General features: G+C 34.9%; 2 protein-coding genes across 2 annotated transcripts; both read left to right on the forward strand.

The window, feature by feature from the left end:
* The first annotated feature begins 903 nt into the window (after positions 1-903).
* Positions 904-2,717, forward strand: LOC131183130 (uncharacterized). The gene is made up of 2 exons (XM_058153158.1): positions 904-1,966; positions 2,588-2,717. Exon 1 carries the CDS (start codon positions 919-921, stop codon positions 1,816-1,818), a length of 900 nt encoding a protein of 299 aa, XP_058009141.1. The 5' UTR covers positions 904-918; the 3' UTR covers positions 1,819-1,966; positions 2,588-2,717.
* A 10,801-nt stretch (positions 2,718-13,518) lies between these two features.
* Positions 13,519-16,146, forward strand: LOC110632346 (V-type proton ATPase 16 kDa proteolipid subunit). Its single transcript, XM_021780549.2, has 3 exons — positions 13,519-13,736; positions 13,857-14,142; positions 15,776-16,146. Exons 1-3 carry the CDS (start codon positions 13,658-13,660, stop codon positions 15,906-15,908), a joined length of 498 nt encoding a protein of 165 aa, XP_021636241.1. The 5' UTR covers positions 13,519-13,657; the 3' UTR covers positions 15,909-16,146.
* The last annotated feature ends 1,270 nt before the right edge of the window (positions 16,147-17,416 follow it).

Here is a 17,416-nt window from a genome sequence, read left to right on the forward strand (position 1 = left end):
TTTACAATTTAATGAAAGCTTACATTTGATCTCCAACATTGAATTTTCATTTATTGCTTTCATTCAAGAGCATTTAAAGATTTTGAGCTACCATTGGCAAATCAACTCATCTCTTCTTTATAGTTTGATTTGTATTGAGTAAGAGTGAGTGTTGAAATATTGAATTGCATTCAAGAGAGGTTGTACAAGCACCTATTGAAGCTTGGAAGTGTAAGTGCTTGTGATAGCACTTGTGGAGGTTTCAAGCTACCTTGGTGTAAAAGCTTGGTGTTGAGAAATTGTAAAGGGCTTTTGGTCTCTTGCCTTCAAAAGAGCAAATAGTGGAGAAAAGACTCAAAGAGGGTTCTTTGAGAGAGTGGATGTAGGCTAGCTAAGCCGAACCACTATAAAATCCTTGTGTTTGATTTCTCTAACCTTTACCTCTTTACTTTTATGCAATTTAAATTTCTTTTCTCATATACATGATAGTGAATGTTGGTTAAATAGATTGAGTTGATAAATTTGTGGACATATTGAGAGACTTGAGAAAATTAGTTGATAAATGCTTTATTAGAGATTGCCATATACATTGATTGAGAATTGAATTGCAACATAGAAACACATTGTTGAAGCACATATTACTTTCTCGTTATATAGAAGAATCACATAGTTGAACAAAGCCACAATTTTTCATTAGGCTATAAGCAAGGGCCGAAAAATTGTTAAAGTCCAATTCACCCCCCTCTTGGACTATTTTGGGACAACAAATTGGTATCAGAGCTTGACTCTCTTGCTTAGGGTATTACAACCTTAGAGTGATCCATAATGGCTAGTTCATCTAGTAACACTGCCGGCATACCTGCACCTTTAGTTGAAGGCTACTCAATCACTAGACCACCGCTTTTCAATGGCACTAATTATTCATTTTGGAAAGTAAGAATGAGAAATTTCATACAATCTGTAGATATTGATGCATGGAGAATTATTAAAAATGGTCCACATGTTCCTCAAAAGAATGGTACTGGAACTACAAAAGTTCCAAAACATGAAGATGAATATGATGACAATGATTGGAAGAAAATCTCTATAAATGCTAAAGCTATTAATATTTTGCATTGCTCACTTGACCTTAATGAATACAATCGTGTTTCAGGATGTCAATCTGCTAAGCAAATTTGGGATAAGCTTGAAGTGACTTATGAAGGAACTGATGTTGTTAAAGAGTCCAGAGCAAACCTTCTGATTCGAGATTATGAGTTGTTTGATATGAGGCCAGGAGAATCAATTGCAGATATGAGTACAAGGTTTACCGATCTTGTAAATCTTCTCAAAGCACTTGGTAAAAAATTTGAGGAAGCTGAACTTGTGAAGAAAATTCTTAGATCACTTCCAAAGTCTTGGGAAGCAAAAACAACAGTTATCCAAGATACCAAAGATTTCAAAACGTTCACCTATGATGAACTCATTGGTTCTCTCATTGCACATGAGATGGTATACAAGAAGGATGAAGTTGAATATGAGCAAAAGAAGAAGAAAAGCATTGCTCTCAAATCAAACAAAGATGAAGATAAGAAGAAAGGAGTTGCATTCAAAGCTGACTCAAGTGACAACTCAAGTGTTTCAAGTGATGATGAAGATGAAATGGCTGTGCTTGCAAGAAAATTTAAAAGAGCTTTCAAGAAAGGAGGAAGCAAATACAAGAAATTCTTGAAAAAGCATACTCCCAAGGACAAGTACTTTAAAGATTCAAAAGAAGAAATTGTATGTTATGAGTGTCACAAACTGACATATCAAGCCCAAATGTCCATTGCTCAAAAAGAAGAAAGGAAAAGAAGATAGGAGCAAGAAAGCTATGAAAGTAGTATGGAGCAACAGTGAAGAGTCTTCAAATGATGAATCAAGTGACAAAGAGGCTGCTCTTCTTTGTTTGATGGCATGTGAGGAGAAAGTTGAGAGCTCACAAAAAGATGAAGAAAGCGACAATGAGGTAAATTCTTATGAATCTCCTAATGTAGAAGAACTTGAACTTGCATTTGCTAGAGTATATGATGAGTATAGAAATTACAAAAGAAAGTGCACTAAAATGAATTTAGAGATTGAATCATTGAGATCACAAAATACTGCCATGTCCAATGTGTATAAAGAAAATGAATTTTACAAAGGACAAATTGCTTTGTTTAAAGAATTAGACTTAGAGTTGAAAATATCAAAAGAAACATGTGAGATGCTCATTGAGAAAAATAAAGTTCTTGAAACTAAGGTAGAGTCTTTGACAAATGATTTAGCAAAATTCACAAAAGGAAAAGAAACTCTAGATGTACTTCTTGGAAACCAAAGAATTAAGTGAAAAATATGGAATTGGTTTTGATGGTTTCATGAACTATGACAAATATAAGAATCATTTCATTAAAGCATCTACATCTTCCTTGCCTAATGTTACATGTTATTACTGCAACAAAAGAGGTCATATGATTAGCTCTTGTGCATTTAGGAAAGGTCATCTTAAGACAAAGAAGGTATGGGTACCAAAGGGAACCTTACCTAAGGTCACTAACCCCCAAGGACCCAAAGTTGCTTGGGTACCTAAAGCTAAATGATTAAATTTCAGGTTTGTTGCAAAGGAATGAAGGAAAGTGATAAATGGTATATAGATAGTGGTTGTTCAAAGCACATGACTGGTGAAAAAGACAAGTTTTCAAAAATTGCAATGAAAGATGGAGGATATGTAAAATTTGGAGACAAAGGAAAGGAAAAATAATTGGAAATGGCACAATTGGCACCAAACCTTGTATTGAAGATGTATCGCTTGTTGAAGGTTTGAAATACAACTTGCTAAGTGTAAGCCAACTGTGTGATAAAGGCTTTGAGGTAAAATTTACTTCGTCTCTATGTACAATCAATAGTTTAGATAATGACACATTGTTCATTGCCAATAGATCAAATAATGTTTACTTGCTTGACATGAATAATTTTGAAACTAATCATGGTACATGTCTAGTATCTCTTGATAACTCTAGTTATTTATGGCATAGAAGACTGGGTCATGCAAGCATGCATACACTCTCAAAACGTCTAAGAAAGAACTTGTTAATGGTCTTCCTAAGATTAAGTATGAAAATGAATTTCAATGTAGAGCATGTGCACTAGGAAAGCATACTAGAGCATCTTTTAAGTCTAAGAATATTGTGTCTACCACTAGGCCATTAGAATTGCTTCATCTTGATTTATTCGGACCCGTAACTCCTACTAGTCTTGGTGGAAAGTCATATGCTTTGGTTATTGTTGATGACTATTCAAGATATACATGGACATTTTTCCTTGCTCACAAAGATGAAACTTTTGAAAAATTCACCTCTTTTGGTAAAATGGTTCAAAATGAAAAAGGCTTTTGCATCTCATCTATAAGAAGTGACCATGGAACTGAATTTGAAAATCATTTGTTTGAGAAATATTGTGATAAATATGGAATCAATCATAATTTTTCAGCTCCTAGAACACCACAACAAAATGGGGTAGTAGAAAGGAAAAATAGGACTTTGCAAGAAATGACTAGAACTATGTTGAGTGAAAATAATTTGCCAAAGTACTTTTGGGCTGAAGCTGTTAATACATCTTGTTATGTGTTGAATAGAGTTTTGATTAGATCAATTTTGAAAAAGACCCCCTATGAGCTATGGAAAGGAAGGAAACCAAATATCTCTTATTTTAAAGCATTTGGTTGTAAGTGCTATGTGTTAAATAACAAGAAGGATAACCTAAAGAAATTTGATGCTAAATCCGATGAAGGAATCTTTCTTGGGTATTCAACAAAGAGTAAAGCCTATAGAGTGTTCAATAGAAGAACTTTGGTTATTGAGGAAACTATTCATGTTTTGTTTGATGAGACTAACCCTTCTATTAGAAGAAAAAATGCTTGTGATGAAAATGAGCAGGTTTTTGGAAAAGAGAATATAATATCAAGTGAAGAATTGGAACAAGTTGATAACAAAGATGAGGAAACTCAAGGAGAAACTACAATAGATGTCCATGATGCCAATGAAGATCAAACTAATGAAGAAATGCCAAATTTGGAAGATTTACAAGTAAATGAGCCCCAACATGAAGATTTACCTAAAGATTGGAGATTCCATAGAAACCATCCTCAAGAAGACATTATTGATGATCCATCTCAGAGGATGATGACTAGAGCACAATTGAGAAGATATTTTGGTAATGTTGCTTTTGTTTCACAAATTGAACCTAAATGTTTTGAAGATGCTCAAAATGATGAAAGTTGGATTCTTGCTATGCAAGAAGAACTAAATCAATTTGAGAGAAATAAAGTTTGGAATTTAGTACCTAGACCAAAAGATCATTCAATTATTGGTACTAAATGGGTTTTTAGAAACAAAATGGATGAAAAAGGCAATGTTGTTAGAAACAAAGCTAGACTAGTGGCTCAAGGCTACAACCAAGAGGAAGGGATTGATTTTGATGAAACCTTTGCTCCGGTTGCTAGAATTGAAGCTATTAGGATGTTGTGTGCTTTTGCATGTTTCAAGGATTTTATGCTTTATCAAATGGATGTCAAGAGTGCATTTTTAAATGGTTATATTGATGAGGAAGTGTATGTTGCACAACCTCCAGGCTTTGAAAATCATGAGCATCCAAATCATGTTTATAAACTTACTAAAGCCTTATATGGTTTAAAGCAAGCTCCTAGAGCATGGTATGAAAGGCTTAGTAAATTTCTTTTACAAAATGATTTTCAAAGAGGGAAAGTGGATACAACACTTTTTGTTAAGAAGCATCATAATGATATGCTCATTGTGCAAATTTATGTTGATGATATAATTTTTGGTGCTACTAACGAATCTCTTTGCAAGAAATTTTCTAAGATTATGCAGAATGAATTTGAAATGAGCATGATGGGTGAGCTCACATTCTTCCTTGGACTTCAAATTAAACAAATGAAAGATGGCATCTTCATAAATCAATCAAAGTACATCAAGGATATGCTAAAGAAATTTAAGATGGAAAATTTGAAGAGCATGGGCACTCCTATGAGTTCAACAATTAAAATGGACAGTGATGAAAAAGGTAAAGAAGTAGATACCAAGCTTTATAGAGGTATGATTGGCTCTCTTTTGTATCTTACTGCATCTAGGCCTGATATACACTTTAGTGTTTGCTTGTGTGCAAGATTTCAATCATGTCCAAAAGAATCTCATCTAAGCGCAGTTAAAAGAATTTTTAGATATCTCATAGGGTCACAATCAATTGGTTTATGGTATCCAAAGTGCGAATCATTCAATCTTGTTGGCTATAGTGACTCGATTTTCTTTGGAAGTAGATCGAGAAAAAGTACCTCGGTACTTGTCAATTTCTTGGTCATGCACTAGTTTCTTGCACAAGAAGAAACAAACTTGATAGCTTTATCTACGGTGAGCGAATATATAGTCTTGGTAGTTGTGTTGCTCAAATTTTATGGATGAAACAACAATTGGAAGATTTTGGTTTAAAATATAATCTTGTTCCAATTAAGTGTGACAACACAAGTGCCATAAACTTGGTCAAAAATCCAGTCCAACATTCAAGAACTAAACATATTGAGATTAGACATCATTTTATTAGAGATCATGTTCAAAATGGAAATATCAAAATAGAGTTTGTTGCCTCAAAATCAACTTGTGACATCTTTACAAAGCCTCTTAATGAAGAAACCTTTTGTAGAATTAGAAGGGAAATTGGTATGTGTGAATCATCGCTTGAAATCTAAGTCATTTGCATTTTATTGAAAGTGTAAGCGATTTCTTTGAGATATTAGTTTCTTTGAAAAATCTTTAAAGAATATTAGCTAACCTGTTTGTGTACTCGTGAAATTAGTTTACTAAGTTGTATACTAATATTGCGTGGCTAAAATTAGTTTGCTATATTAAGCACTGTTCAAATTTCAAACCAAAAAGGTGATTGTTCTTGAAGTTTTCTACGTGTTCACCGATGCATTTATCTTTCCACATTTGATATCATACTATCAGTAATGTGTCAGACATGTAGAAATTTTTTTTTGTGTATATAGGTATAGGTAGACTTGTTTGAAATGCAAAATAAAATAAAAAAAAAAGGGGGGAAAGAAAAGGGAAAAACTGGTTCAGTTGAAAGTACAGTGACACTGAAAAGCGCGGGACTCAAGAGGACTTAAATCCTCTGCCACACGAAACCTCACATTTTCTCTCTCTCTCTCTGTTTCGATTTCCGACATCCCCAAACACCATACCCGATACTTCCTTCAGGCGAAACAAACCCTAACTCACCAAAAAAAAAAAAAATCTCGAGTTTCCTTTCCTCTTTCACACTTACCTCACCGAACTCCCATTATCCGATTTCATTTTGTCTCAATGGCTCGCACCAAACGAAAACAAAAATCCCCTGCTGTTGCCGCTGCTTCATCTTCCTCGTCAGCCTCCGACGATGTCCCTGTTGCGGCATTGCGGAAGAAACTGAAAGGACAGCAAAACGTGTCGAAATCAAAGTCAGTTAGTGAGTCTTCTCACTCGTCCAAGGGTGTCGAATCCTCTAAATCGACGCCAGAAAAGAAGAAGACGATACAGAAACAAGGGACGGGTGCTCAAAAGAAAATGGGTATCGCAAAGCTTTCGGGTTCAGTGGATAAAGCACTGTTGGATTGCAAATTCATCAAATGGGAGAACTTTAATCAGGTAAACTTTCACTTTAAAGAGCTTTTTGAATTTCAAGGTTGGTTGGGTGTCTGTGAATGCGCAAATGAATATTACCCTAGGCTTGTACAAGAATTTTATAGAACCTTGCGCACTGTTGATGATGAGGATCGATTTGAAGTCATTTTGAATACAAATACATATAGTGTCTCTGTTGAATTGATAGCCACGGCTTTAAATTTGCCCACTGATGGAAATAGAATTTCCACACATAAGGATGTTGCTAGAGTAGCAGGTTTTAATCTGGTTGAGTTTGAGAATGAGGTATTTCCTGCTAGCACTGCCAAAAATGAGAAATCCACGATGCAAAGCCCTCCAAAGATATCAAAATTATTCACGATGGTAAACTATGTGTTCATCCAAATCGCGATTATGGCTATCTGAGTCACTTGGATATGTGTATTATGTGGCACATTGTGAGTAAAGTTAGGTTAAATTTAGCCTACTTAATTTTCAAAAACATGTGCAAGGCCTATGGAATTGGTAAACTGCCCTATGCACACTTGTTGACTGCTGTGTTTAAAGAGCTAGAGGTGAATGTCACTAAGGAAAGCTCTAGGGCTGACTTGATAGTGCTTAGAGAAATCCATTCAGACACTGATGGGAGAAAGACCAGATTTGAAAAGGGTAGTTCTTTCACTGCTAAAGTTGATTCTGGTTCTGGTAATGAAGTTTTGAATGAAATTAAAGGGCTAAGAGCTGCTGTTAATGACCATTTTAGCTCAACAACTCAATCTCTTGATATTCTCAGAAAATTTGTAGATGTTGTTGACTATAAAGTGAGTCACCTACTCACTCAAAATGAGGAGTTAAAGAAGTTGATAATGGACCTTCAGCAGGCCAAGGAAATTACAGCTCCAACTAAAGTTGAGGTTGGCACTCAGGTTTCTACTGATAAGGGAGAAAGCAACAAAGTTGAAGAGTCTCCTGCTGATATAGCACGTGAAAGTGGTAAACTTGCTGAAGCAGAACTTGAACCTGTAGTGGATGCCCCTGATGCGCAAGCTAGTGACCATGATGCACCTAAGATTGATCCTACAGCTGATATACCCACTGCACTTGATGATCCCAAGGTTGTAGAAGCTGCAAGTGAGTTACCCAAGGAAAGTGAAAAGGTTCCAGAATCTGAACCCATTGAGCCTGCTGCTCCACTAGTTGAACCTCCTCCTGCTCCACTAGTTGAACCTCCACCTGCACCATCAGTTGAGCCAGCTGCTATTCCTACGCAACACCAGGAACCTTCTGTAAAAGATCACCAAGCTAGTGCTCAAACTCAGCTATCTGCAGTTGCTGCCCCTGCAGCAAAGAAAGGTACGAAAAGGTACAAGTCAACCGTATCAAATCCGTACCAGACCCTCGCTGCTGCTCTTCAACCCCCTTCTGAAGATGATGAGGCCGAGAAAAATGATGAAGTGGCTGACCAAGCACCTCCGGCTCCTGTTATTAAACTGCCTAGGAAGAAAATGGTGCCTTCAAAATCCACTCGCAGGAGTAACAGACTTAAATAGCATCTCATCTGAATTTTTAGTTTACTGATTGCATTTTTAGCTTACTAGTCTGTGTGCTACTTTTGGTTTTTAGTTTGCTACTGTCTACCTTACTGCATTTCCATTTTGGCTAACATGATTCTTTTTGGGTATTTTCTCCTGTTTCCTTTTTGATTGATGACAAAAAGGGGGAGAATGGTTGGAGATGTGAATATGTGTTGATGAACATGAGACTATGGAAATGTGTTGATATACTTGTGAAGTGTGATGATATGTGAATATGTGTTGATGTTTGTGAGATATATATATGTGTGATGATACTTGTGTTGCTGGATATATGCCTATACTTGTGATTGATACTTGTGAAGTGTGAATATGTTTGATAGCATAATTTCAGGGGGAGCTTATGTACAGAAAATGAACTTCTTGGAAATTATATGCATGTATTTAGGGGGAGCATTTTCGGTATACTATACTTGGATTTACATACTCACACATATTCTCACACACTTTTATTTTTGACTGATTGATTCAGTTGAGTTTTGTCATCATCAAAAAGGGGGAGATTGTTGACCCCGTGTAGCTCAAAATGAGCATTGATTTTGATGATAACAAAACTCAAAGAGAATCTATCTAACCTAACCTTTAAGTGATGTGTAGATTCTTTGTCTTATGCATAAAGAACCTTTGAAGTTGCATCTAAGAAGAAAAGATACTCAAAGGCATTCCAAGACAAATCCAAAATGAGAAAAAGACTATGGAAGCCAAGACTCAAAGAAAAGGTATGAAGAGTATAGTGTTAGAGTCTTAGGCCTTTTTGTGAAAAAGAATGGATGAGAATTTAGTCATATGGAGCTCAAAAATGAAAATTTATTTTCTGATTACTTTTTCTCATCATGACCTTGAACACAACCATTGAAACATTTTTCAAAGGTCTAAATCATTTTACATTGCAAGTTGAGACATGCAGCTGTTGACTTAGTTTCCTAACTGGTTTGCTAAAATTTTCGGTTTGCTAATATGTTTGCTAAAAACATTAGTTTGCTAACCAGTTTGCTGACTGCTCCTAAAATTTTATTAGTTTGCTAACTGTCCAGAGCTGCTCAACTTCGCACAAAAGGACAAAATAACGGCCATTTTGTCTTGGGCAGTGTGTATAACGTTCCAAAAGGGTTTCAAACGGTCTAAAATAATTTGGGACTATATATACACCTTCTCTACTTCATTTACAATTTAATGAAAGCTTACATTTGATCTCCAACATTGAATTTTCATTTATTGCTTTCATTCAAGAGCATTTAAAGATTTTGAGCTACCATTGGCAAATCAACTCATCTCTTCTTTATAGTTTGATTTGTATTGAGTAAGAGTGAGTGTTGAAATATTGAATTGCATTCAAGAGAGGTTGTACAAGCACCTATTGAAGCTTGGAAGTGTAAGTGCTTGTGATAGCACTTGTGGAGGTTTCAAGCTACCTTGGTGTAAAAGCTTGGTGTTGAGAAATTGTAAAGGGCTTTTGGTCTCTTGCCTTCAAAAGAGCAAATAGTGGAGAAAAGACTCAAAGAGGGTTCTTTGAGAGAGTGGATGTAGGCTAGCTAAGCCGAACCACTATAAAATCCTTGTGTTTGATTTCTCTAACCTTTACCTCTTTACTTTTATGCAATTTAAATTTCTTTTCTCATATACATGATAGTGAATGTTGGTTAAATAGATTGAGTTGATAAATTTGTGGACATATTGAGAGACTTGAGAAAATTAGTTGATAAATGCTTTATTAGAGATTGCCATATACATTGATTGAGAATTGAATTGCAACATAGAAACACATTGTTGAAGCACATATTACTTTCTCGTTATATAGAAGAATCACATAGTTGAACAAAGCCACAATTTTTCATTAGGCTATAAGCAAGGGCCGAAAAATTGTTAAAGTCCAATTCACCCCCCTCTTGGACTATTTTGGGACAACAATATTAGAGGAAATTTGTCATTGTATGAGATGATGATTGATCACCATGTAATTTTGGATGCTTATATATCATATTTTGAAAAAGCAAGTTATTGATTGAGAATTGCAATAAATGTATATATACTTTCGCAAATGGTTAGCACGTTTAATTTTGTTAGCAAATAGCAGTTATAGCTATAGGGGTAATTGATATTAAAATCATTTTTATTATGAACTATGAAAGATATAATTAAAACAAAGTGTATTGGAGGTACAACTTCCTTACTCTCTTAGCTTCCTCAAAGAAAAGCTAGAGAAACACAAAAGGAAGAAAATAAGGCGATGAGAGGTCTAGATTTTTAATGATTCCCAACAGATGAACTTTGCTTCCATGATGAACTAAAGTCATTAACGTGAAGGCCAAAACTCCAAAAAGCATATTCATGTTATACGACTTGTGTAAACCTATTTTTCTCACATATATATTCTCTATGACAAACACAAACTAAAAGAAAAAAAAAATTTCATTCAAACCGAAATGGGCATATATCATGTGTGAACTATTGATTGGTCTCTATGGTAAGGAGAATATTGCACAGTAAGAAAGTAGAGTTGTGATGTTGATGGATATAGGTAGTTCACTTGAACACCAACTCTAAAGCATGAATGGGGTTGAGATATATGGACCATTGATTGAGAAAGAATTGGGAAAATATATATAGGTGCCAATGATGGTCACAGGTGAGCTGAGGGGTCCTGCAAGAACCAGAAGGTCTAGCTAGGTCAGTGATATGGTGAAGATGTGGGATAGGTTGAGTGGCTCCAAATGTGAATTAAGGAGAGGTTGATCTAAGGTTTGGTTTTGAGTGGGGGTCCAAATTTCACATCAATGATTAACGCGTAGGAATTGGCATGTTAGATCCATATCTGTTGCTTGGGTTTCACTTGCACAGTCATGGGTTCCTCCGCGATCTTTTTTTGTTCTAGAAATATACATTTTGCCCTCATGAGAGACATGTTGTTTCTTCCTGCTTTGTAAAAAAGTCGTGATTCTGGTAGCTTTGCCGTTCTTTTTTCTCTTCTTTGTGATCTTTCAAGTCAAGGAACTTTCTTAATAGCAAATCAAGCTTTTGGCATATGCATCATGATTGATATAAATCACATTAATTACTTGCACTTATACTATTTGTACTCATGTTAATTGCTATCGAACCTTCTACTTTTTTTTTTTAACCTTAATTTGATAATAAAAATTAATCTAAAATTTACCATCTGATCAAGAATTAATCCAAATTAATCTCTTTCTCATGCATTTTGAAAGAATAAATTATCCTTAATTTCAAACTAATTAAATTGAAATAATGAGGTCATGTTTAGTTCATCAGAATCAAATCTACAAATTGAAACATAAACATCATTACATCGAATTCAAATTCAAAGAGGAATTTTTTTTCCCCTCCTTTTTGAGTTGATGAGATGATCCCATTCATTATATAGAGTCATCTCATTTCAAATTTATGCCCGTCATCACAAAAGTTAGAGAAAGCAAAATAGAATAATTACTTCTCTGTGAGGCGTCCACATATATAGCTAATATTGTAATTATTTCAATATAAGTGATGCTTCAATGGGTCTCGATGCTACACATATTTCTGGCCCCAATTATATCTACTTGATTTCAGTGTATGATATCTGAAATGAACGTGTGCCTCAATATATCCAAAACCATATATTGGAAATTTTTCCTCAAAGTCGCGAGCTTAATCATCTGCAATTCATTATTAAAAAACCCCTAACAAGCATAATCAATTGGAAATTTGTCTTAAAGCTGTAACTTTTGGGCTTTGCAAACCATCCCATTTGTGCTCTTTCAGTTTTCACAAATTAATACATTAATGATGAAAGTAAAAAAATCATGTAATTGTCTTTTTATCCAAAACTTAATCACACTGCATTGAATCTTAAGCATTCTTCCACGTACTGGTTGATTGTTATAGTGAAATTAAACGTTAACAAGCTATAATTATTCTACTGCCATGCCAGTATGTGATGATAGTAAAACATTTTATTTGTAAATTTTAACAATGGTATACTCAATTCACCGACTTCACAACGATTACATATATTAATGTAATTGATAGACATTCATTTTGGGGGGTCGATTCAAGTTTAACTGCGCCTAAATTTTTTAACTCTTGGGTCAACATAGCCCAAAAAATGGAATTCAGTTGCTTAACCTGCGCTAGTCTTGGCCAACGCGCGATTTAAGGTTTGGAATTGGATCGATCTAATATGGGCTTGAAATTAGATTGAGATCAGCTTTATCCGATTCTATATTAAAATAGAGTTTTTTTTCATCCTTTAAAAAAAAAATAATAAATAAACATTAAACTTAATTAAAATCAGATCAAATCGAAACCTTATACCTAAATTATTGAATCAAAACATCCAATTCTAACCTGAAATTGAACTAAATCTGACCGTGGACATAAAAGAGAATAGCTATTCTCATTGTAAAACTCATCTAATGAAAAAAAAAGGGTAAAATATGTAAGTACGTGCAAGTATTTTCCTTTTCTTACACTATTCTATTAGTAGATGTAAGAAAACAAGGTCAAAACAAAAGGGATGAATATAGCTAGTAACTTGCAGCATACTTGCATAAGCACCACTTACTCCTCATAATAACTTGAACAAAGCACACCTAGATTTCATGAGTATGTTTCTTTAACAAAGATTTAATGAGAGACTCATTTACTATGATTTTGGAATGAAATGGATTATAATGGTCACTTTGTGAAATGATCCCATCAATTTTTTAAGAAAAAACAAAACGAAGGAGCTCCATCTAAAACTCCATGGGAAGCCCAAGTTCAAGCATCATTCTACCCGGTTTATTCAGCGGATTGGGCCAATCTATAGAATCCCTCCTAAGAGACAAGCCCATGCACACCTATTGACCCAGCGATCCCATTAAGATAAAATATTTTTAAAATAATTTTATTTATAATTTAAATTTAAAAAATTTAATGCCGTTCAACTCATTTAGACTCAAGATCCTTAAATAATTCAGCATGAAAGTTTATATACATAGCTCAATTCGCCTGAAAATTTACATTGAATGCGCTTTTGTCACCAAAATATTGAATGCTGAGATCACATTATTTAGCCTGCTTTCTCATCAAACGATGTCGTTTCATTTCTTTTACCGCCTGCTTGTCCGATGGGCTTCTTGAACAAACAAAGACGATCCGAGCAACCCGGTAGCCTAATGAATAATGATGTCTTTTTTAGGTATGGAGTGGTTTGCGAACCAAGGCCCATTACGCTAGTTCTCTTGTCGTTTTACTCACGTGGGGCCACCTGGAAACTTCCTTTCCCCGACCATCTGCTGTCTGTCTGCGTACCACCCCAAAATCGACGGTACACGTCTGTGTGACAAGGAGGAAGGGAAAGCGTGGAGAAGTCTTAAACCTCACAACCTTCCCTCTAGCAAACGAATCTGTGATCAAATTCCCCAATTTCTAATGGCCTCTGGATTTAGCGGCGATGAAACAGCGCCGTTCTTCGGCTTCCTTGGCGCTGCCGCTGCCCTTGTTTTCTCTTGTAAGCTAACCCTAATCCCCTTCATTTTCCGGAGAAATTATCCTAAATTGCTCCTTCCATGTCATTTCAATCAAATCTAATTCTGTTATTATTGTTTAATTGTTACATTCGTTTTCTTAGGCATGGGAGCTGCTTATGGGACTGCCAAGAGCGGTGTTGGAGTTGCCTCAATGGGTGTGATGAGACCGGAGCTTGTGATGAAATCAATAGTTCCCGTAGTCATGGCTGGAGTTCTCGGTATCTATGGATTGATCATTGCTGTTATTATTAGCACTGGGATTAACCCAAAAGCCAAATCATATTACCTCTTTGATGGTTATGCTCACCTTTCTTCGGGTCTTGCTTGTGGTCTCGCTGGTCTTTCTGCTGGTATGGCTATTGGTATCGTTGGTGATGCTGGCGTTAGGTAATTCATTTTTCAATCCCTTTTCAATTTTTGATTCTTGTTTTTTGATTTGTTTTTTATTTTATTCTCTTGTGGTGATTTTAAATGTAGGATTTAAAATTTCCTTCTTTGCTCTTGCCTATTTTTTTGATTGTTCCTGAACTTGATTATAGTTTTGTTTTGATATATGTGTTTTAGCTATATAGTTGCTTTCTAACTTGGAATATGTTTTTTGGGCCTTGACGTCTTATGATATGCCAAAAGTTCTTATCTTTTCCTCGTGTTTTTTTACGGCTTTGTGGTAGTCTTTTAAATTTCTTTTAGAGAACCATTGGCAAATTTCTGTTCCTGTCAAAATCCAAATTACATTGTGAAGAAATGTGAATAGTCTCATTTCAATATGCCTATTCTATCATATTCTGCATTTTCAGTAGAAAGAGCGTATTATGCTTTCTATACTTAATAGAACTTGCAATTGATGTTTTGCATTCCCAAAGACATGTTCTCCCTGTTGCCAAGCATATATTTTCTTTGATAGGATTCAAATACAATTCCACGGTGTCATAAATGAGAAATCCATTTGGTTTTTGATTTGTGTACTTCAGTGACACATTTATAATGCTTGTTGTCATGAAATTTGGATCTTCTTGTGTCTTACCTAGTGTAGTCAAAAGTGTAAAAAGCTCTTGCTTAAGTGTTGAAGTGCAACGACAAATGAGAAAGCACTTTTACATATGCTAAGTGGAGCGCGTTTAGTGAAGCGAGGGCTTTTTGTGCTTAAAGTGCAAAGAGCCTCAACTTCAAGGCCAAAGTTGGAAGATGTTGAGGTTGATTTAGACGAAGATTTTGATGGAAATGGATCTTATTTTGGAGACGAGATGATAGTGTTGAGGACTTTGATGGGAAATCTAGTGAAGTTCTTTAGATTATGACTATGAATTTTGAATGCTAAAAACTTTGAATGTTTGATAATTTCTTAAGGGTTTAAATTTTTTTATAGAGAATTGTATTTTATTATTAGTTAATTTTTTAATGATTTTGTGCTTCCTTTTACGAAGCAAGTGCTTTTCTTGCGCTTTGCACTTTAAGCGATGGGGTTAAAGTCATTTTTGTGGAATTTTGGTTTCTTAAGGATTAAGTTTAGAATTTTGGTTGTTTTAGCTACATCATATAGCTAGCGAAATGAGGATAGCACCAGCCTATTATGTGGAAGGGGGTAAATGTGACTGTGTTGCTGGCTGTTGTGTAAAATTCATTTTTACTTGTGGAGGTACTGAAACTTATTACTAGGTCAAGAGAATTTAGCTATGGTTGTTAAAACTTAAAAATCACATCTTGCCTGACTTCTCTAAAATTTTGGAACGATTGTACTGATGTTGAGACAAACGAAAAATGCTTTTTACCATGTCATACTGACTCCGCATCCAAATTATTGATTCATGGTTGCTAATTGTGTTATGCTGTATTGGTTTCATAGTTTTCTTGTTAGATGCAAAGCTCTAGATTCGACAATAATTACACGTTTCTATGCTAATTGAACGCAGGCTTATCCAAATCATTGTTTACTTAGAAGCTACTTATAACGTTATACATGTATAGGTTTATTCCTAGCATGCAAAGAAGCGTGGCTAAATTTTTATTGTTTCTTTTGTAGAGCTAATGCACAACAGCCAAAGCTTTTTGTTGGCATGATTCTCATTCTAATCTTTGCTGAGGCACTGGCTCTGTATGGACTCATTGTTGGCATCATCCTTTCTTCCCGAGCTGGCCAATCCAGAGCTGATTAGGATACCTTGTTGTTGGCATCACTTGTTATTCTGAGGTTGGTGATGCTAGCAAAGAGTGTGCATGTGTTTTCAAGTTAATTGTCATGCATGTGATTTCCTTCAAATATATTAGCGTTGAACTTCAAATAAAGTTGTCATCATTCTTAACATTTTTGTTGTATTCTACATTTATTTAGTTCAAACTTGGAAAACTAGTGTGCATATTAAGGTTATCTACTTTTTTTTTTTTTAACGATCATCTGCTAGTGTGCTACTATGATTGGATAATTGTATCCCACTAATAGTCTCATTCTTTCGTGCCGTTTGTGATTTCATATTTTAACGAAACATATTGTGAAATTTAACATTTGGTGATTTCTTGCCACCATAATATACTGTTCTAGGTTTGGCTTGAGGTCAAGTCTCAAGGTCTTAGTGCTACTTGTGATCCCCCTGATTAAATCCGAAAGGTTATGGATCACCAACATGCGAGAGTTATTGTATGGGGCCATACGTGTAAGAGGCTTATGACTCAGTAATAAGGTTATTAGCATATGAACTTGGTAAAATTTGGATTTCAAGATTATCCTTGCTTCACAAAAGCACAATGTCACGGATAAACGATTGCAAATAGTCCCAAATATATAAGCACTGTGATTTTTGAATAATGATTTTACTAAAATATAAGACCTGTCATCTTTTCTTGAACTTGGGTATTTTTAATTTTTTTTTAATAATTATTCCCAACAATTAATATGATATTTATTAGTACCGTAATTACATGATACTTCCTAGAAAATATAACAAATAATCGTTTAATTTAATGGGCAGTTAAATACATTCTTCCCCTTAAAAAAATCCTTTACATTGAATGGCCTGTTATGGCGTTCACCGAATACTGATTATGGGTGATAATAAGAAAGTCTTTATTTCACATTAGGCGGGATTGGTTATATTATTATTATTTTTTAATATTGTAACTTTACTAGACAAAATCTGTATTCCTCAAAACTTGTAACTTTTTTAATGTTATTTTTTTTAAAAAGTCATTTTAGATTTATTCCTTTTTCTCTTCACTCTTTTTATTTTTATTCATCATCCTTTCGTATTGAGATTTTTGATGCTCTATATTAGATATAATAAGACCATCTCCCTCATTTTTACTCTCATATAATATAGTTTGTCTAACAAGATCCGTTGTGTTACAATCCAACTTATAGGCCGGACCGGCACTAGGACCTGGGCCAGCTTAAAGCCCCCGAGGCCCGTAGTAAGCCTACTATTCTTCAAATCCATAACCAGGCCCACAATTTAGACCCAATATGCATATAAGATAATTTAAATTAGACTGTTATAATTTCATTTCCGGCCAACTTAGCCCAGAAATTTTTAGAAAACTAAAATCAGGGGAGCCCAGCTCAACCCTGTTACCTCATTTACAAACTGTTTAAATACCATACAAATCTTCATTTATTATTTCAAAAATTTAAATTAACACAATTTCTATCAAGGTCCACACTATTACTAGC

The sequence above is a fragment of the Hevea brasiliensis genome, chromosome 9 (genome assembly GCF_030052815.1).
Source record: "Hevea brasiliensis isolate MT/VB/25A 57/8 chromosome 9, ASM3005281v1, whole genome shotgun sequence".
Taxonomy (NCBI): Eukaryota; Viridiplantae; Streptophyta; class Magnoliopsida; order Malpighiales; family Euphorbiaceae; genus Hevea; species Hevea brasiliensis.